The 18,205-nt window shown below is 50.6% G+C and overlaps 1 protein-coding gene across 2 annotated transcripts in view; it reads right to left on the reverse strand.

Annotated features, from left to right (window-relative positions):
* Positions 1–18,205, reverse strand: part of LOC149364878 (uncharacterized) — a 70,454-nt gene that overhangs the window by 18,377 nt on the left and 33,872 nt on the right. Inside the window, exon 2 of one of the 2 annotated variants that reach the window (XM_089574835.1) lies at positions 1,450–1,512. The exons of the other annotated variant lie outside the window; for it this stretch is intronic. Within the exon in view, the coding sequence (XP_089430961.1) occupies positions 1,450–1,512 (63 nt within the window). The remainder of the gene's footprint in view (positions 1–1,449; positions 1,513–18,205) is intronic. 2 annotated transcript variants of the gene reach the window in all.

Genomic DNA, 18,205 nt, shown 5'->3' on the forward strand with positions numbered 1-18,205 from the left:
ACAAAATGTACAAGTCACGCTTAACTATCATTAACCATCATTAATAGTTCGACGTTTCTAGACGCTTCATGTATGTACATTGTGTCGAACATTCTAGAGAGTTCCATCACTTGACGGTGAGTGACAGGACATGATGGATGGCATTTGAACTATAGTAAGGACAAATTAGCCTAATTAACCTTTCTAGTTAGACCACATAAGTAAATAAAACCGAGTAGGAAATTGGTCGAGTTGGGAAATCGAACCAGGGTATCCGGAGTGCGAGACGAGCACGCTAACCACCCCGCCATGACAGCTCGATGGTTTGGAATGAACAAAGGCGCGTCGAGCGCCTTCGTTCACTCCCGTCTCCCTTACGGCGAGGTTCAGGTGTCCACTGAGATATGCGAGACAGATACATTTCCTTTCCTCAGAAACCAATTTACCGTCGAGCAAGGCGTACAGCCGAATAGACGATGGGGTTCTGTGGACTCCCTGGCAGCGTTGCAAGACGCTGTCGCGTTGCACTCTTAGAGGCGAAGCTTAACATCTTAACCACACATCAGTGACCCAAGTAGCAACACTACGCTTAAGGCTTTCGCCTCACCGCACTTTAGGTCAACAAAGTGCCCCCCTGAATTTTTTGTTTACATGCATTGCTATGGGCAGTACTCTCAGCTGTTATCCCCCCCCCCCCCCCCCCCCCTGAGCGACAGCAGCGTCATGGCATCCTGCTTACGTCACAGATTGGTGTTTGTTTAGGGTTAGGGTTATTCTAGTACGCTGTGATACGACAATGTGCTGCCGCCCGCTTCGCAGCAACTTCAGACGTGCAAGCCAAACAGAAGCTCTAAAGGTTCTCCTGAACATTAAAGCCGGTATCAGCATGGATGGTTACTAACAGATGATTAACAGCATTGTGGCGCCATCTGTTGATAAATCTTGTGAAAAAGACCCATGTGATCAGCACGAAAAGTGCTTTTGTTTTTGGTCGGTTTCTCAGATTGGTCGAGAGATTTACCGTTTTGGTCCGATTCGCCTGCGGAACGAATAACGTCGTAACACAGGCGCTTGATGCGTAAACGAGGGGGGGGGGGGGGGGGGGACTGCACTGGGACTCATATGTGATCTTCTCACCGCAATGCAGTAACCTTGTTGCGCACAAAAAACGCTGATAGAGTTCCCCAATGGTAATCTATCAGCACAACATACAGACTCCTGCTTCCACTGAGTTTCCCTTTAACCATGCGTAGAACAGCTCAAAATCTTTTGTTGACCCCGAGCTGGAAGTAAATAGCATGCGAGGCTTCCTGGACCCCTGGCAAAACTCAATGCTGTCATTTTACTAATGTATCTTTTACCAAGGACTTTTTTTAATACAGGACAACAACCCCAAAAAATATTTCTCAGTGGCGCGCACTTCCCGAGCAAGGAGAGGCACATGAAAGGACGGATGGATGCATGACATACTCTCCTGTGACTGCAGTCGGTAGGCCAGCACGCCATCCTCTCGCACCAGCCACTCCTTGCACACTGCACGACATACAAGAGCAGAGGGTGCATGAGAAAAAGGCAGGCACCACGAGCTCACAGAGCATCACAGGGACACAAGAACAGTCATATCAAGCAGCAGCGCACAATCTCGAATGGCCACTTCTGGGGCACCAACAAGTTGTCATAAATCACAGAAGGCGAGTGCACATACGTTAACACATCACTACGATGAAAGTGGAGCAAATAAGCAATTATCCACAGTTTTAAGCTAGGGGAAGCTTGAATTGCCAAAGTTCGAATAAATTCAAGACCCTCAGACGACGCCAGACCTCTGGCGCACTCTTCATAAATCACGAGATCACATATGCGGCAGTCCCTTACAAAAATTTATGACAGTTATAGACTGCCCATAGACTTATTTAAATAAAATCTATAGAGAAAACAAAACCTACAGTCTATGGACAATCTATAGATTTATGGCAATACACTTGTAGTAGACTTGTAGTAGACACTTGTAGCAGACACTTGTAGTATACTGCCGCCGCGGTGGCTCAGTGGTTATGGTGTTCGGCTGCTGACCCGAAAGACGCGGGTTCGATCCCTGCCGCGGCGGTCGAATTTCGATGGAGGCGCGAAATTCTAGAGGACCGTGTACTGTGCGATGTCAGTGCATCTAAAGAACCCCAGATGGTCGAAATTTCCGGAGCCCTCCACTAAGGCGTCTCTCATAGCCTGAGCCAAACCAAACCTATTTTGTTTAAAGTGTATACTGATCCAGTTTCAGCGCGGCTACATACACGCAGGTTTATTTTATCACTTTTAAGCACACTGGCGCACTTTATGCGGGACGCCCTGCGCGGTACAAGAAGACAGTCTTGCTGACATCACCCTCGGCTGCTGTCAGGTCAAAGGCCGATCAACGCCCTCCGCGGGATGCTGCACATGTCTTTCGCCTGAAGAACCGCGCATGTGGCCATTATTATCCCGGAGCGTGACGCGCCGGACACACACAAGCGTGTCGACACGGAGCCAGCAGATGCCAGCCATGGGGCCTTCTGGGTGGCGCAGAGGCAATGACGAATGACTCTCCAAATAACACCACACAGCCTCAAGAAAGGGCGGGCTATTCGAAGGCAGCAGCGGCCGACACAAGAGGCGAACCGGAGCGAAACGGGCCATTAAGAGCGGCTGACCTTGAAGTCGCGGGGTCACCCCGTCTTGTACACACGCCACGCTTGTTGTGAGCTTTGCAGTTCGCCAGCTGCGCCTTTTTCCGTTGCAGTTCAGCCTCGCGACAAATCTGGACTCTGGATCTAGCTCGAAGCAAGCTGCTGGTCCCGGATATTTTTAAGACGCATTTGGAGGCGCCCTAGCATGTACAACGCACGGGAGTCTCTCAGGCACGTATCCGCCATCCGGTTACGTACGCAGCGATTTAGTGCACTGTCTACCATGCACAGACAGATAACTCAGAACCATCACAGCACAAGCAGATCGAAATAGCGTCCATTTACCGACAGTTAACTGCAGTCGCACCAGATTAAAACGAAACGGTTTATAACGAAATAATGGATATAACGAAAGGATGACGATTCCCTATTGGAAGTTCGGTCAACACAGGTTATAACGAAGCTGCGGCTATAACGAAGTGATCGCCAGGCTTCTTCCACTTCGTTACAGAGGTTTCAGCTATAGTAATACACAGTGTCTACGGGCACTGCCACTCATCGAACTTAAGAAGCAGCTCTTGAAAAGTTGCATGCTTTGCAATGCACCTTCGCTTTGAGAAGCGTGAACGCGCCGCCAAACAAGCAAAAGCGTATGACAGCCGCAAGGGCGAAGTCTGGGAGTAATCGCTCGCATCGGGAACCGACCGCGAGTTTGAACAAATGAAAGATCGCCGTGTAATTATTGCATTCGTAAATGCAGCCAAGCAGCCAAAGAAAAAAAAAAAAAGAAGAAGACCGGACAGCCCGCGAGCGCCACAAATTCCGTGGGAACAGATAAGACACGCGACGCTGTACGAGGCTTGGGTTAAAATAGCTGCGACCGCAGGCAAAACGAGAGTTAAAGGCAACCGGAAAGGCAGCCTCAAGCGCAACTAAAGCCGGCGAGCGCATATCTCGACTTATCGCAGTAGGACATCTTAATGAGCACGGGAAGGAAAAACAAGGGCCATGTGAACGGGCCAGCTCACATCGCATACACCAATCTGGGCAGCGCCGACAGCGGCAAATAGACATTGCCAGCCAATGACTCACACACACGCACAAGGACTACACGAATTTAGTAGTAGTTCTGTTTCGGGGTCGAAAGGTCGCGCCAGACGAACCCCCCCCCCCCCTTCCCCTAAAAAAAGAACAAAGAAACAAGAAGAGGACAAAAAGGGACAACGCAATTCCGCAAGAAGCACGGGCCCACACGGCCAACCAGGAAGACCGGGTGCGCGCCCGTCGTCGATGCGTGACATGAGCGGGCGATGCGCAGCTCTAGATTGTTACATCCCCGCTCCAGATCAATTTGTGCAATGCGCGGCCCCCTCTCCCTGGGTGAAAAGGGCCCGGCTCCGGCGGAACACGGTCATTAGGGAGACGAACAGGGGCACCCGGAGGCAGAGAAAGCACCGCGTGATGGCTGCTGAAATGGAACGCTCGGTAACGTTCGGGCGCATAGCGCTCCCCGCCGCACAAAGGAGAAAATGAAAAAGTCGCTGAAAGGAAAAGCGGAGAGCTTTTCCACATGAAAAAGGATTCTTCTTTCTTTCTTATGAACGGTCTTTGTTATTAGGATGCTTTATTGTGTCCCAAACCCTGCCGCAGCCTCTTGAGAGGCTAGTGCAGTATATTCAAATAAATAAAACAAAAATAAACCCCTGCCTGCAGGCCCGACTTCCTACCTCTGTTCACGAAGAAAGCATAAAGGGCTCGCGCTAATGCCCCGATGTAGCCTGATATTTTAATATCACCAGCTGGTGGAATCATGCAGGAGCTCTAAAAATGTGCTGAAAATAGCCACAACTTGAGCACCCTCAAACGCTGGCAACAATGAAAAGATGGCCGAGTTGATTAGCTGCGGAAAACGCAATCCGACGCAGGACATAAAAAAAAAACAGGGGTGTGTGCGTAGGAAGGGGAGGGGGGGGGGGGGGAGAGGATACGCTCCCATTCATTACCCATCACCTTTTCATCCTCAATCGCCACGCTTGCACCACTACACGCTTCCGCAGCAAAAACGAATGTTGAAAAGGTACTTTTATTTCTCTTCTTATTTAAACTCTCACGATAGCATAAAAATTAAAATCTGGTTTGCCACAGCGTGCATGAGTTGCAATGTCCAGAGCTTTGATACTCACTTTTTCCCCCCATCTAAAACGTTTTTTCAAACAATCCAGGATCCAATGAACATAAGTTTGCTGTGGCTTAGCTCAGCTAGGCCAGGATATACATAGCGAAAGGTACGTTAGGCGCCTAACAACCATGGCAACCGGTTGCCATGGTTACGGCGCATGCGCAGTACTGGCCTGCGACGACCGCCCGAAATGCGCCCCTGACTAGCCTAGTGTAGCTTTCGCTACAAAAATAATTGAAGCAGAGTATCGGCGCTCCATGTGCTTTGTTCATAGCGCGATTAAAGCCTCCGCAGCAGAGTTATACCAATGCAAAAACTTCCTGCCATTTGGCATACCAAACGACTTCCTAAGAAAGTTTTTACTATGCCTCCGATTGTTCAAAAAGAACTAGAAGTGCATTTTTTTTATTAATAAAAGAGCCTACTAGCACCGGACAGCTTCGCTGTGCTAGTTGCATGCTTCAACAACGGAACTTGAAAGCTGGGCTCAACTTACGCGTAACACCCTGTATATATGCGCACGGCCACTCGGGGCCGCCCGCGCACAAAAGAAAGGGCAGCGCGTGGCGGTCCGCTTGGCAACGAGGCCACGCCGCGGCGACCGGACAGCGCATCGGGCGCGTGCCACTGCTGCTCATCGGCAGGCGATGAAAAGCGCGGCCCCGCAGCCCAAAGCGTGGACGCGGCCCGTACGGAGGCACTCGACCGAATCAGGAGCCGACGGAGTTGGAGCATCCGGGCACTGCATGCGCCCCGTCTCACGCGGTCAGGCCTGTGTACGCCTCCTGACAGCGGAGAAGAATTTATACGCGAGCATCACCTCTGCAAAAAGCCGCGAAGAAATCGAAGGCCGAAGACCGGTGCAGGCAGCACGCTATGGTACAAAGACAAGACTACTATCCGCCTCCCAAACAAAGCAGCACATGCATACGCAGACTATGGATGGGAAAAAGAGAGCCCAGAAGACAAAGGGAAACTAGAGTGTTGGTGGAAGCCAGGTTGACCGACAGTGATGACAACAGGGATAACGATACTTACACAACTTAAACCGGATGAACAGGAGCTCTAAATTGCGCGGCTTAACATCCCGAAGCGACACATGGGATACGGAGACGTCGTATTGGAGGGTTGGGGCTCTTGAACGTGCGTTGACATCGCGCAGCACACACACGGGCGTTTTTGCGTTTCTCCTCCATCGAAACGCGGCCGCTGCGCCCGGGGTTGAACCCGGGTTCTCCAACTCAGTAGCCGAGCGCTCTAACCACTGAGTCACCACGGCGGGTGGATTGGACTAGGAATAAACCATAGCTGTAAAAAAAAAAAATACTAATGTTTGACTACCCGGGCCCTCGAATTGGAGAGCGGAAGGAAAATATCCAGCCAGCCAGTGCAAAGAGAAACAAACAAAGAAGCGCGTGCCCCATGCAAACAGTCAAGCCAGCCGTTAAGTGACGATAACGGGATGAAAGGAGAGAGAACGAAGTGAAGACAGCGCGCAAACATGCGGCGCAGCTCTCTTTTTGACTGCACGAACGGTGCAAAGGGCGAGTACCCCGCGGGACAAGAGCGCTCAAATACTGCGTTCTCCTCGTTTACCGAGTAACTCCGACATCACTCCGCTGACTCCTTTCCTGTGTTTCCAGGGGGTCAGTAACCTTTTTCACGTCACGACGCTCGTACGCTGAAGTTCCCCTTGTACGTGTCTTCGCATCAACGTCGGGCGACACGAGCAATTCCGTCGAATGCACCTTCCTTCATAGACCGTATTGAGGTCTCCGAGCGGCGTGCACACCGGTTCAGTACCGGTACCGTGCTTCCACCGCGGATCCGGAAAGCGAGGAGCGCTTTCGAAAGGGGGCCGCGCCCCTGCCTATCTTCCGGGATGCTGACAAAGAAAAAAAGGTGGATGCAAGATACATATAAGGCAAAAACGCGTGACAGCGGGCTTACGCAAGGTGAACAGCAAAACGTTTCTCGGAAGTCAATCTGTGCGTGGATGTGTGGATGTGTGTGCCGGAGCATCTGGAACACAGAGGACAACTCCATCCAATCGTTGTTCTAAGTAAAAAAAAAAAATGATTATTTGGCTCTTTCTGACTACGTTGACGTTTGTCCGGAAACTTTTAAAAGACGCACTTAACACCGAGAAAATGGGATTTAAAAAATCTCCCCGCCAGTCAATTCAAACTTGTGACGCCCTTAACGAAAGTGAATGGGTTACCACCGCTTTGAAGTGAATGGTGGTGTAGCATAGCCTCTGTGATCCGCGTTGAACATTACGTGTGGACGCACGCATTTTACTTGCGAAATCGGCCGGTGATGGCGACACGTGTATTTCGTTTTCAGGTCGTTTCTAGCGTATAAAAGATTCACTTTTCCGGTGAGAGAGAGCTCGTTGTAATTAGAACGCAGTGCATTGTCGAAAACGTCAACTTATCATTGTTTTAAGTGTCTCCAAGCCCTCATCTGACATATCCTGTTGTTTCGATATTGCCATTTCCAACCATTGTGACGCTTTGTGCAAAATTCTGCACGTGTCTGCGGAAAATCGGAACTTGGTGTTTCGCGTTGCAAAGCGTATCGGCTTTCCTGAAGCCTGTGTCTACTATTTAGGCGGTACATTTCAATCCTTTAAAGGCCAACAGTTCTGACGAAAAACAGCGCCAAAAAGATCCTTGACTTTTAGGGATCTAAACTAAATAGTATGCCTTTTAAAGCTTACGAAACATATGAGGGACTGTTTTTTCCGCAGCAAAAGAAGTTTTACTGGCCGTAATACGAACCCATGACCACCTTGTTGTTACGTCATGAAAAATGAATACTAAAGAAATAAAAAGAGAGGTTTATGGCCGAAGACGAACTAGGCTAATTCAAGGCCGCCAAAGAGTTAATAGAAGCGGCGAGCGACGCACGAAAGCTTTAAAATGGGCCCCCATTACGGTGTTGCTCGCGTTTCCCTCCGTCGACCCTATGATACGTGCCCTAGCACAAAGAGCGCGTGCACAACGAAAGGCGGCGGCACGCTACCGAGTGGTCGACCAAGTGGTCGCTGCGCGACCGCTTGGGCGACGACTTCGCAGCGTCGCCGCGAGTGGAAGGAAGGAAGGGAAAACTTTATTTACACCAATGGTTTTTCCTGTGGTTTGGGGGCATCTTCAGAGACGTCTTGGTTCTACCCCCAGGAGCCTTCTCTGTCGAAGTCGTCCGCCTCTAATCAGTGGTCGGTTGCCCTCAGTCCAGGGCTCCGCTGGCCACTGCCGCCCGTTGAGCTCGCTGTACCAGACCTTGTTGGTCTTCGCAGCGGTCGCTGGACAGCAGAGTCTCCCACTGCTCCGCACTCGGGTTTTGTATTTTGGGGACCACGTGCATGTTTTGGCAGGCCCATGTGATGTGGTATAGTGTAGGTTTTTCGTCGCACCAGGGACATTTGTTCGTGTATATCGTAGGGTGCATTTTGTTTTTTATATGTAGGTTTGGGAAAGAGCCTGTTTGTAATTGTCTCCAAGTGACAGCTTCCTCTCTGCTGAGAGATTGGTGCGGTGGGGGATATCGCATTCTTCTGCCTCTATAGTTTTGTAGTATGGCCGAGTATTCCCTGGGTGCTGGCGCGAGTTCCGCGGTCTCGTCGGAAGCTCGGAAAGTAATGTATCCTCGAGCTATCCTGTCGGCCTCTCGGTTCCCTGCCACCCCCGTGTGCCCCGGTACCCACACAATTTTGTGTCGGATCTTGTCGTTTTGTTCTTCCCGGTTTTTAATTCTGTCACTCGCTGCGAGGAGTATACGGAGCGCGTGACGACCTATCCTGCCATTCATGTAATTTCGGCAGGCTGTTTGAGAGTCCGTAAGTATTGTTAGTGACCGCCCGGTTCTATAGCCCTCCGCCACCGCTAGAGCAACGGCTACTTCCTCGGACTCTGCAGCTGTGCAGCCTCGGAGAGACGCGCTGGTCATTTCGCGTAAAGACGAATCGACCACCGCCGCTACAGCGAGTGGACACAGCGATAAGGGGCCGACCTTGGAAGCTGCCCAGCGAAAGGGCAGGCAGCGTCGCCGGCCGTGCGCGCGCAATGCAAGTGGCCCGACACGCGCCCGGCAGCGGCATTCCATTCGGGTTCGCTCACGCGCTGCTTTCGACCGCCACAGCAGCGCGGTCCCCTGACCCGCGCGACGTCCACGACGCACCCCCCCTCTCGCCATCTCTTTTTGCACACGCACGGACACACGCACGCGCAGTTTCTCTATCCCCCAACCCTCCCCCAAACCATAATAAAAGCATTACGCAGCTTCAGCTCGAAGCATGCACCAATCAGAGCCACCGCAGTATAATCACGCAAACATGGCGTGCCCGCAGGGTAGCTGCGCTGAGCATGCAATTATGTCCCGTACAGATAAACGGCGCAGACAGATCCCCTACACGTGGACCTCGACGTAGTGCCGTTCATTATAGGGACAGCGGCTGCCCACCAGGCCGATGAGTGGTGAACACAACACTACGGTCACGGCAACTGACAGGGTGTGGCAGATTACGCCGCGAGTGTGGCACAGTGTTTACATTTGCTCAGCTTCGGTTCTTTCAATTTATTTGTGGTTTCTTTTCTCACGCGCTCCCACGTGACCTGCGGTAGCACTGAGAACGAGAACCACCGCTACTGACGTGTTCCGACATCATTCATAATCGTGTGCGCGTGTCCTCTAAATGTTCGTGAACTATGCGCCCTCACCAACTCTACATTACCCCCGACTGCAGTTGTCCCGAAGTGAAAACGCACCTCTTCATGACTCGAAAACAGCTGCGTGTGTTGCGCTGCAGATGCCGATACTCGTCTGTCCTATTGGCACAGTGCATTACTGGAACTTTATCTGGCACAAAAAGAAAAGTGGGCAAATGAGGGTTGTCCCACATTTATCCAACAGAATAAGTTCCGTTAGGCTCCTCCTAACAAATGACCACTGAAACACCAATGGACGTCCGCGGGACGTTCAAGGGAGCTTCAGTGCCCACTGAGTATAGTTATCTGTGCGCTCACATGAAACACACGTGCTGCTTGCCTTTTGCTTTCGTTGAAACAAAGCTTGCTTCCCTCCGCTGTTCTATTTCTCGCTTTTACACTAACGCATCGCCTCTACTGATAGCCATTCTGATTTGATTATTTGCGTTGTTGTCGGTGTTTGAACTGGTCACTTTTGTCTATTACAACTCTTTTCTGCAAATCTAGTATGCGACTGAGGATTGATATAGCCAGTGAAACTTACTGAAACAGACAAAAGCAATGTGAAAATAGCCAGACAGAAGGGACTAAAAGTAGGGAGTTAAGCAAAGCAAAGAGCACAAACAAAGAAAAGCTGAAAAGCGTTGCCCTTCATTGGATGCTTCCGCGCAGCGCCGAAGCACGGGGCGGATGACCGCGCCGCGGTTCACTGCAGCCCTGCCAGCGGCGCCTTTGCGCGGGTATGACCCCGAACGCCGCCGATGCCACGAGCGTGAACGAGGCAACACAGAAAACACCAGAGCCCAGGCGGCCGTGTCAATGCGTCGACGTGCGAGGTTTATGCTTCGGTAGATTTGCTTGTTTAAGAGTAGTTTAAGAGTGTAACGATTATTTACACTTGAATTCAGCCGGAGTTGGATTTTTCTTTTTCGCACGCGAAGAATTTGCAGCATAAAACGCGAACCGGACGGCGATTTGTATTTACTCAATCGGCAAACATCGTCCTGTTCACCCCCTAATTCGCGATGCTCTCCTTACGAATAAAATAGACCACTTTAACCTCTAGTTAGGAATTTCACCCACGATAAAATGGGTTAATCTCGCCGACCTACAACTATTGGTTACCTCAAATCAATATCAACAGTAAGAGCAGCGCAGCTGAGAATCCCAACGGCTGCTTCGCGACACTTAGCTAGGAAAGCAGTCTCGTCGGTCGAGAGACCATACGCTGCCCAGCTGGGTATGCTCGACCCCGCATATTTTCAAATTTCCACATTCTATTCTTGGCGGAATAATACCCTGCTGACGGCACCCTAAGCCTCCCAATACCTGGTCAATTTCCCGGCAATTAATGCTCTAATAAATAAATAAAAATGAAAACAAGCTTAATGAAAAAGAGATATACCAGCGTGCACGTTTACTGGGCTTGGGAATGAGCGAAGTGCTCAAAAGTAAAGAATGGCACATACAATCCAGTGTGTTGCCACGACAACATAAATCAAACCAACAGGCAGCTCGGCTGGTCGTCACGCATCAAGGAGACGCCCTTACCACATAAAAGCTTTCCCCCTTACCTTATAATGTCACACGAGTGATTAGTGGCTGATATCACCATCTCGTGTCACATAAAAGACACGAGAGACATAAAAGACGCCCTTACCACATAAAAGCTTTCCCTCTTACCTTATAATGTCACACGAGTGATTAGTGGCTGATATCCCCATCTCGTGTCAGAGGACTACGATCACCCCCCCCCCCCCCCCCCCCTAACCTCCCTATCCCTTGTTGTAAACTGCAGCGGAGTCTTGACAGCACCAGCATGAAGCGTGACGAGCTCCGCTCACGCCATCCCTCGACGACACACCACGACAGGCGCGCGCACGCACGCACGTACGCACGCACGAAATCATGCATAAGCCACGTCGCGCGTGATGCAGCGCCCTAGCCCTCACCGCGAGGGAGCGGCGCGGCCGGTAATTGGTCCCCGCATCAGCTGAAACATCTTCATCGCTCGGCACGGATTGGGAAAGGGGTCCGCATAGGGGCGGACCACGGTGTGGGGCGGACACACTAACAACGTCTTGCACGGGAGGCGTGGTGGCGGTAATAACGAGAGCACGAAGAGCTTCAGCAGAGACACACGCACGGACTTCCGAAAGAACGCGTTGGACTGCTGGCGGAGTCTATACTCAGCTACTCGAACCTCGGCGAAGAAGGGACAAAACGTGGTGACCTATGGTATATTCACACACCTGTGAAGATATCGAGCAAGCTGGACTGAAATTAAAACAACAGCGCGAAGGCGCCTGGCACACCGATACTGCGTCACCGGACCTGCGACATCCACACAAATCAGCTCGAATGGGCAGATCTACGCATGCATTCCATGACCACAGATATATAGAAGACGAGCAACAACCAGCGTCGTCGTTGTTGGCCTCTAGTAGAGTGCCACAGTGGGGGATTGGCCAGGGTGCATTGTTGAAGCTCCGAAAACCTTCCTCTTCACGCGCCAGCTGAGGACACCAGGTGGAATTACCACAGGCAATGCACATGTTCATCATGCAGCGACCGTCAATGTTTCTTTCCCTCTCTCTTTTTCATCTTTCCTTCGTCTCTTACAGCAATTCCGCTTTTCTTCTTGACGCTTCTACTTCCTACTCTATTATCCCAGGACCCAGAACACTGCTTGTGTCCGCCCATCAAGCCGCCATCACCACCAGAGCATCATCTGTGCAAACAAACAATGCTCCTGAATTAAGGCATCCTGTGCGCAACGCAGCTGAGACGCCAGTGGCCACGTGAGGAGCCTGCGGTCGGGAACGGCACTTCCGTTCGCGCAACAAAAGGGCTTTCGTCTGCCCACTTCCCGCGATTCCGGAACAGTGGCGAAACGATTCTGCGCACTCGGCCCACACAAACTTGTAATGGCGCAAATGGCGAATCTATGACGTGACAGCTGAGACATCCGGCCACCACAAGAGGCGCCAATAGATAGCACTGACAAATAACTAAACATGGGGACCTTCTTAATAAAGAAGAAAGTGCAATAACATTTAGGTTCCCTTTTATAATGTCTTCAGTGAGTGTCTAATGTTCTTGCGATTTTCCTGCCACAACTCCGGTCGGAATCAGTTCCACTACCCTTATATAGATGCATGAGAATGTTCGAATAGGATGCTCTTCTAGAATGTTCCAATACTGGATTATCATGTGGATTATCATTCCACTGGATTATCATATGGGAGGGTGGGCCAACTTCCAAATTTTGGGGGTCTTCAAAATTGGCGGTGCCCTATGATTGGTCCACTGGAGGTGGCATATGGCTGATGACGTCACGTTCCTCTCAATCGCATTCATAGGTCGCGGGGAGTCACCATGCCACTAGCGTACGTGGCATGCAGTGTTGCGCCATTGCCTCGGCAGGTAGCTGTTTCGCTGTTTCAAACACAGTGATACCCCCAAATGAGGACCTTTGGGGGTATTTTGAATAAAAAAATAAATCAGTGGGGGCAGGTTGTGATGCCGTTGCCAGGTCACGTGACCTCTCTCTACCAATCATTAGTAATTCCAAATCTGGCGATGCTCTCTGACTGGTTCATCGGGGGTCATGTGACCCTAATGGCGTCATTTCCCAACTGACCAATAAAGGAATTTAAAATTTGGCGGTGCTCTCTGATAGGTCAATTCTGCTTACGTGAACCAGATGACGTCATCGAAATACCTGACTGCAGTGGTCAAGTGGGGCAAAGTGAGCCCAACTGACCAATCAGGAAAATTCGTTGCGGAGAAACCGGAAAACGACACGGAATCCGGATGACGACAGCCTAAATAATTGCATTAATAACAAAACAAAAAGCACGGATTATCACTTTTCGGACCGCAATGGAAGCACACCAACGCAAGGCGCCTGTTCTCAATGGTTCTGAATATCCGAACAGCGTAGGAAATTTGTCAGCGCATTAAAAAATATATATTCAGTAAAGAGTGGGGAAAACGAACACACAGGAAGAACTCGTATGCTTAAACCCACGAATGCCCGTTTTCTCGCTGGCTCCCCGCTGAGCGGGGTCAGGGTTCTCCGAGGAATTCCGCGTTTATTATTATCTGTTTTCTTTGTACAGCCCGCATTCAACAATCAAATAAAAAAAATTCCGCCGGAAACGACGGAATTTGCAAATACCGTCCCAGCATACATCTCCCGACAACGCATGCCAAGCGAAGTGCCTCTGCACACACACACATTCCTTCTGAGCAAGGCCGATGCTTCTCACACATGTCATTCGAATCGAAGCGTGCGCGCACTCCAATACATCCCGCCGGCAATGCCCCGTGGGCAACGCCAAAGGGGGCGGACGCCGATTAGCATCGCCGACGCGCCGCGGGGCGCAGAAATGCTCGCATACTGGGGGCTGCAGGACGCGAAGCGACGCGCTTATCCGCACGACCCGGCGCGGCGCGCGTGCTCGCGTTTTAAAGGGGCGCCCGTCGAGCCGGCACAAAGCGGGACTCTGAATGGCGGGCACCCCCGCCTCCTCCTCTCGGGGGGAGATCGAATGCCAGCGCCAACTGGGTCGATCGCTTTCCCGCTGCTGCCAGCACGCACCGAGACAGAGAAAAAGGGAGAGAAGGGACACACGCATGCCGCGTTCACGCGCCTCCAACGACCCCGCGCGATTATGGTTCCGGTATGCCGGCGTGCGCACCTTACGCGTGCAGCTACAGTACAAACACGCGGCCAGATCGTCCGTCCACGCTCCAACGTGACGACCGTCTCACCTACTAAGCGAGAATCGCCGCACCGCGCGAATAAGGCGTTCGGAGTCCCGTCGGAGGCACCGGGCCCCTGCATGGGCCGAGCAGGTTTCGATTACTTTCGATCACGTTCCGCTATCTTCGTTCAGTTCCCGACATACAGGCAAACAACTTTGAACGCCCCGGCGAGGTAGACTGCCGCCGCCCTGTGAGCTTTCCCGAACTCCTACAACAGCAAATTCTTCTTTAAAAGTTTCGTCGAAAAAAAAAATGTGTCGTCGGTCATAAAATTTGTCTACTAGCTGGAGGGAATGCCATTAGCTCTAGCAAGTGACGCCAACAGACCGGCAGTGACGCCACTTCCGGTAAAGGCATCAGCGGCCTCAAAGGAATCAGCGCACTGCCAATGCTTAAGGTAATTAGGTGTCCCTGCGAATTTTTTCCACAATAACCTCCAAAAGCGCACATTCGAAAAACGTAACACAGTACAGAGTTTTAGAATAGGGTCCCCCGATCTTAAAACTCCCCTGTGGCGAAGGTACGACTATACGACGGCACTTTGCAGCAAGGCAAAGTGGGATGCGAGTACGGGACGCCCAGGTGTCACGTCATCACTGGCGCTTTATCCAGTACGAATAGCTGCAGCTATAGATGGCAACCACGCTTCACATGGCACACGAAGACTACCGAAGCGGTCGCCATGGTCGAAAATGGGTAACAGAAATAAAAAGAAAAAAAAAACAACTAACAGCGGAAATACTGGTTCTTAGAAGGACGATCCTGCCAGTGAGAAACGCGCGACATTACAGAAGCCGGATTCGCTTTGCCATACACTTCGAACTCGCAATCTCTACACCGCCCACGATCAACTCTCTCTCTCTGGCTCTCTGTTTTTAAAGGAGTCGTTAGGTATCGTTTTGTTTTTCTGGCAGTTGTGTCGTGGGGAATGCGTGGCCCGTTTTCGAAGCGCTCCCCCTCGTGGAAAAACAAAGATAGATTTGGTGCTTGCCAAGAGAAAAACCTGCACTACTTCGCAGGCGGTTGCGGGATTCGAAGTCCGTACGTCAAGCAACGATGAGGATGCTACCGATCTTCGCAGCCTCGAATTAAGAATATGTATCAGCAGCGCGAACACCACACAGGAAGAAGAAGGAGAAGAAGGTAAAGAGCGCTGAACAAGAAATGTACATATGGATCGCAACCAACTAGCCCGACAGATGGTGTTATTCAAGTACATTTCTTGTTCAGCGCTCTTTACCTTCTTCTCCTTCTTCTTCCTGTGTGGTGTTCGCGCTGCTGATACATATGGATCGCAACCAACTAGCCCGACAGATGGTGTTATTCAAGTACATTTCTTGTTCAGCGCTCTTTACCTTCTTCTCCTTCTTCTTCCTGTGTGGTGTTCGCGCTGCTGATACATATGGATCGCAACCAACTAGCCCGACAGATGGTGTTATTCAAGTACATTTCTTGTTCAGCGCTCTTTACCTTCTTCTCCTTCTTCTTCCTGTGTGGTGTTCGCGCTGCTGATACATATGGATCGCAACCAACTAGCCCGACAGATGGTGTTATTCAAGTACATTTCTTGTTCAGCGCTCTTTACCTTCTTCTCCTTCTTCTTCCTGTGTGGTGTTCGCGCTGCTGATACATATGGATCGCAACCAACTAGCCCGACAGATGGTGTTATTCAAGTACATTTCTTGTTCAGCGCTCTTTACCTTCTTCTCCTTCTTCTTCCTGTGTGGTGTTCGCGCTGCTGATACATATGGATCGCAACCAACTAGCCCGACAGATGGTGTTATTCAAGTACATTTCTTGTTCAGCGCTCTTTACCTTCTTCTCCTTCTTCTTCCTGTGTGGTGTTCGCGCTGCTGATACATATGGATCGCAACCAACTAGCCCGACAGATGGTGTTATTCAAGTACATTTCTTGTTCAGCGCTCTTTACCTTCTTCTCCTTCTTCTTCCTGTGTGGTGTTCGCGCTGCTGATACATATGGATCGCAACCAACTAGCCCGACAGATGGTGTTATTCAAGTACATTTCTTGTTCAGCGCTCTTTACCTTCTTCTCCTTCTTCTTCCTGTGTGGTGTTCGCGCTGCTGATACATATGGATCGCAACCAACTAGCCCGACAGATGGTGTTATTCAAGTACATTTCTTGTTCAGCGCTCTTTACCTTCTTCTCCTTCTTCTTCCTGTGTGGTGTTCGCGCTGCTGATACATATGGATCGCAACCAACTAGCCCGACAGATGGTGTTATTCAAGTACATTTCTTGTTCAGCGCTCTTTACCTTCTTCTCCTTCTTCTTCCTGTGTGGTGTTCGCGCTGCTGATACATATGGATCGCAACCAACTAGCCCGACAGATGGTGTTATTCAAGTACATTTCTTGTTCAGCGCTCTTTACCTTCTTCTCCTTCTTCTTCCTGTGTGGTGTTCGCGCTGCTGATACATATGGATCGCAACCAACTAGCCCGACAGATGGTGTTATTCAAGTACATTTCTTGTTCAGCGCTCTTTACCTTCTTCTCCTTCTTCTTCCTGTGTGGTGTTCGCGCTGCTGATACATATGGATCGCAACCAACTAGCCCGACAGATGGTGTTATTCAAGTACATTTCTTGTTCAGCGCTCTTTACCTTCTTCTCCTTCTTCTTCCTGTGTGGTGTTCGCGCTGCTGATACATATGGATCGCAACCAACTAGCCCGACAGATGGTGTTATTCGAATTAAGAAGCCAAGCGAAGCCTTGACACGCATGAGCTGCAGACTGCGTCTGACAGTTTCCAAATGCACACGCTAGCGGCGAGGTGAGAGTTGAGGTTGTTGCAAACTTCAAGTGGGATTATAGCCTTGCGGATTCTGCCGGCTACTGCTCCAGCGTAGCGACACATTCGGCACATACCTGAGACCTGGCTGATCTACATCGCTATACGCACAATTACCCATAATAGTCATAATGGGGGCGTGGAACCGGTACGGACATGGCTGTACCATTCACGCACGCGCTCTTCTTGCTGCAGGCTTTGCTTCGTTCGACTGCAAGCCAACCTTTCCTGGGAAATCAACTTACTGGCTTATCTGCACACCGGTCACCGGACGGGGAATCGTCGCTCACCTGCCCGCCATGGACAACCACCAACTTTGACCGCAACGAAAGGGATGAGGAAATGTGCTTCAACGCTGAATTTGGCAGCTGCCTGCTTCTGCCCAACGAACCCTGGACCGATAATCCAGTCGGCTACAGACTACAAAAGGCGCGGAACATCACTCAGCAGTTGGGGCGTGGAACCGGTACGGACATGGCTGTACCATCCACGCACGCGCTCTTCTTGCTGCAGGTTAGTGGCATCGATTTTCATAGTAGGCATTCTGTATATGCTCTGCCGGTTCCACCCCCTGTGCTTTTTTCGAGTCTCATTTCGCATTCGTTCCGCCATAGTTGCTTGCGCCGAAAACGGCACCACTTCATGCTATATCGCCGTTTTGCATTTTATTTCCTTCTGTTGCTTCTGTGTGGAGACGTTGAGCTAAACCCGGGCCCTGGCGATGACACAGTCCTGCAACAGCTGCTAAGTGGTCAGCAGGAGATAAAAAACAAACTGTCTGACATTGAACAATACCAGGCTGAAAATAAGTCTGCAATGGCCAGCCTAAATACCCGCATAACAAAACTAGAATCGGTAATAGCTAAGATAGATGAAATGCAGTACACCGTGTTACAGTGTAAAAAAAGTTGTGAAGCTCGGGATACAAGGCTGCGCACTCTGGAACGTAAACTGGATGACATTGAAAACCGCAGTAGGCGATGCAACTTGTTGTTCTTTGGTATTGAAGATAAAGACGAACGAGAATCACACCACACAGTAGAAAAGAAAGTGAAAGACCTATGCTCTTCCACGCTGAAATGCGACAACATTGC

The sequence above is a fragment of the Amblyomma mixtum genome, chromosome 2 (assembly GCF_055824585.1).
Source record: "Amblyomma mixtum isolate Tamu chromosome 2, ASM5582458v1, whole genome shotgun sequence".
Classification (NCBI taxonomy): domain Eukaryota; kingdom Metazoa; phylum Arthropoda; class Arachnida; order Ixodida; family Ixodidae; genus Amblyomma; species Amblyomma mixtum.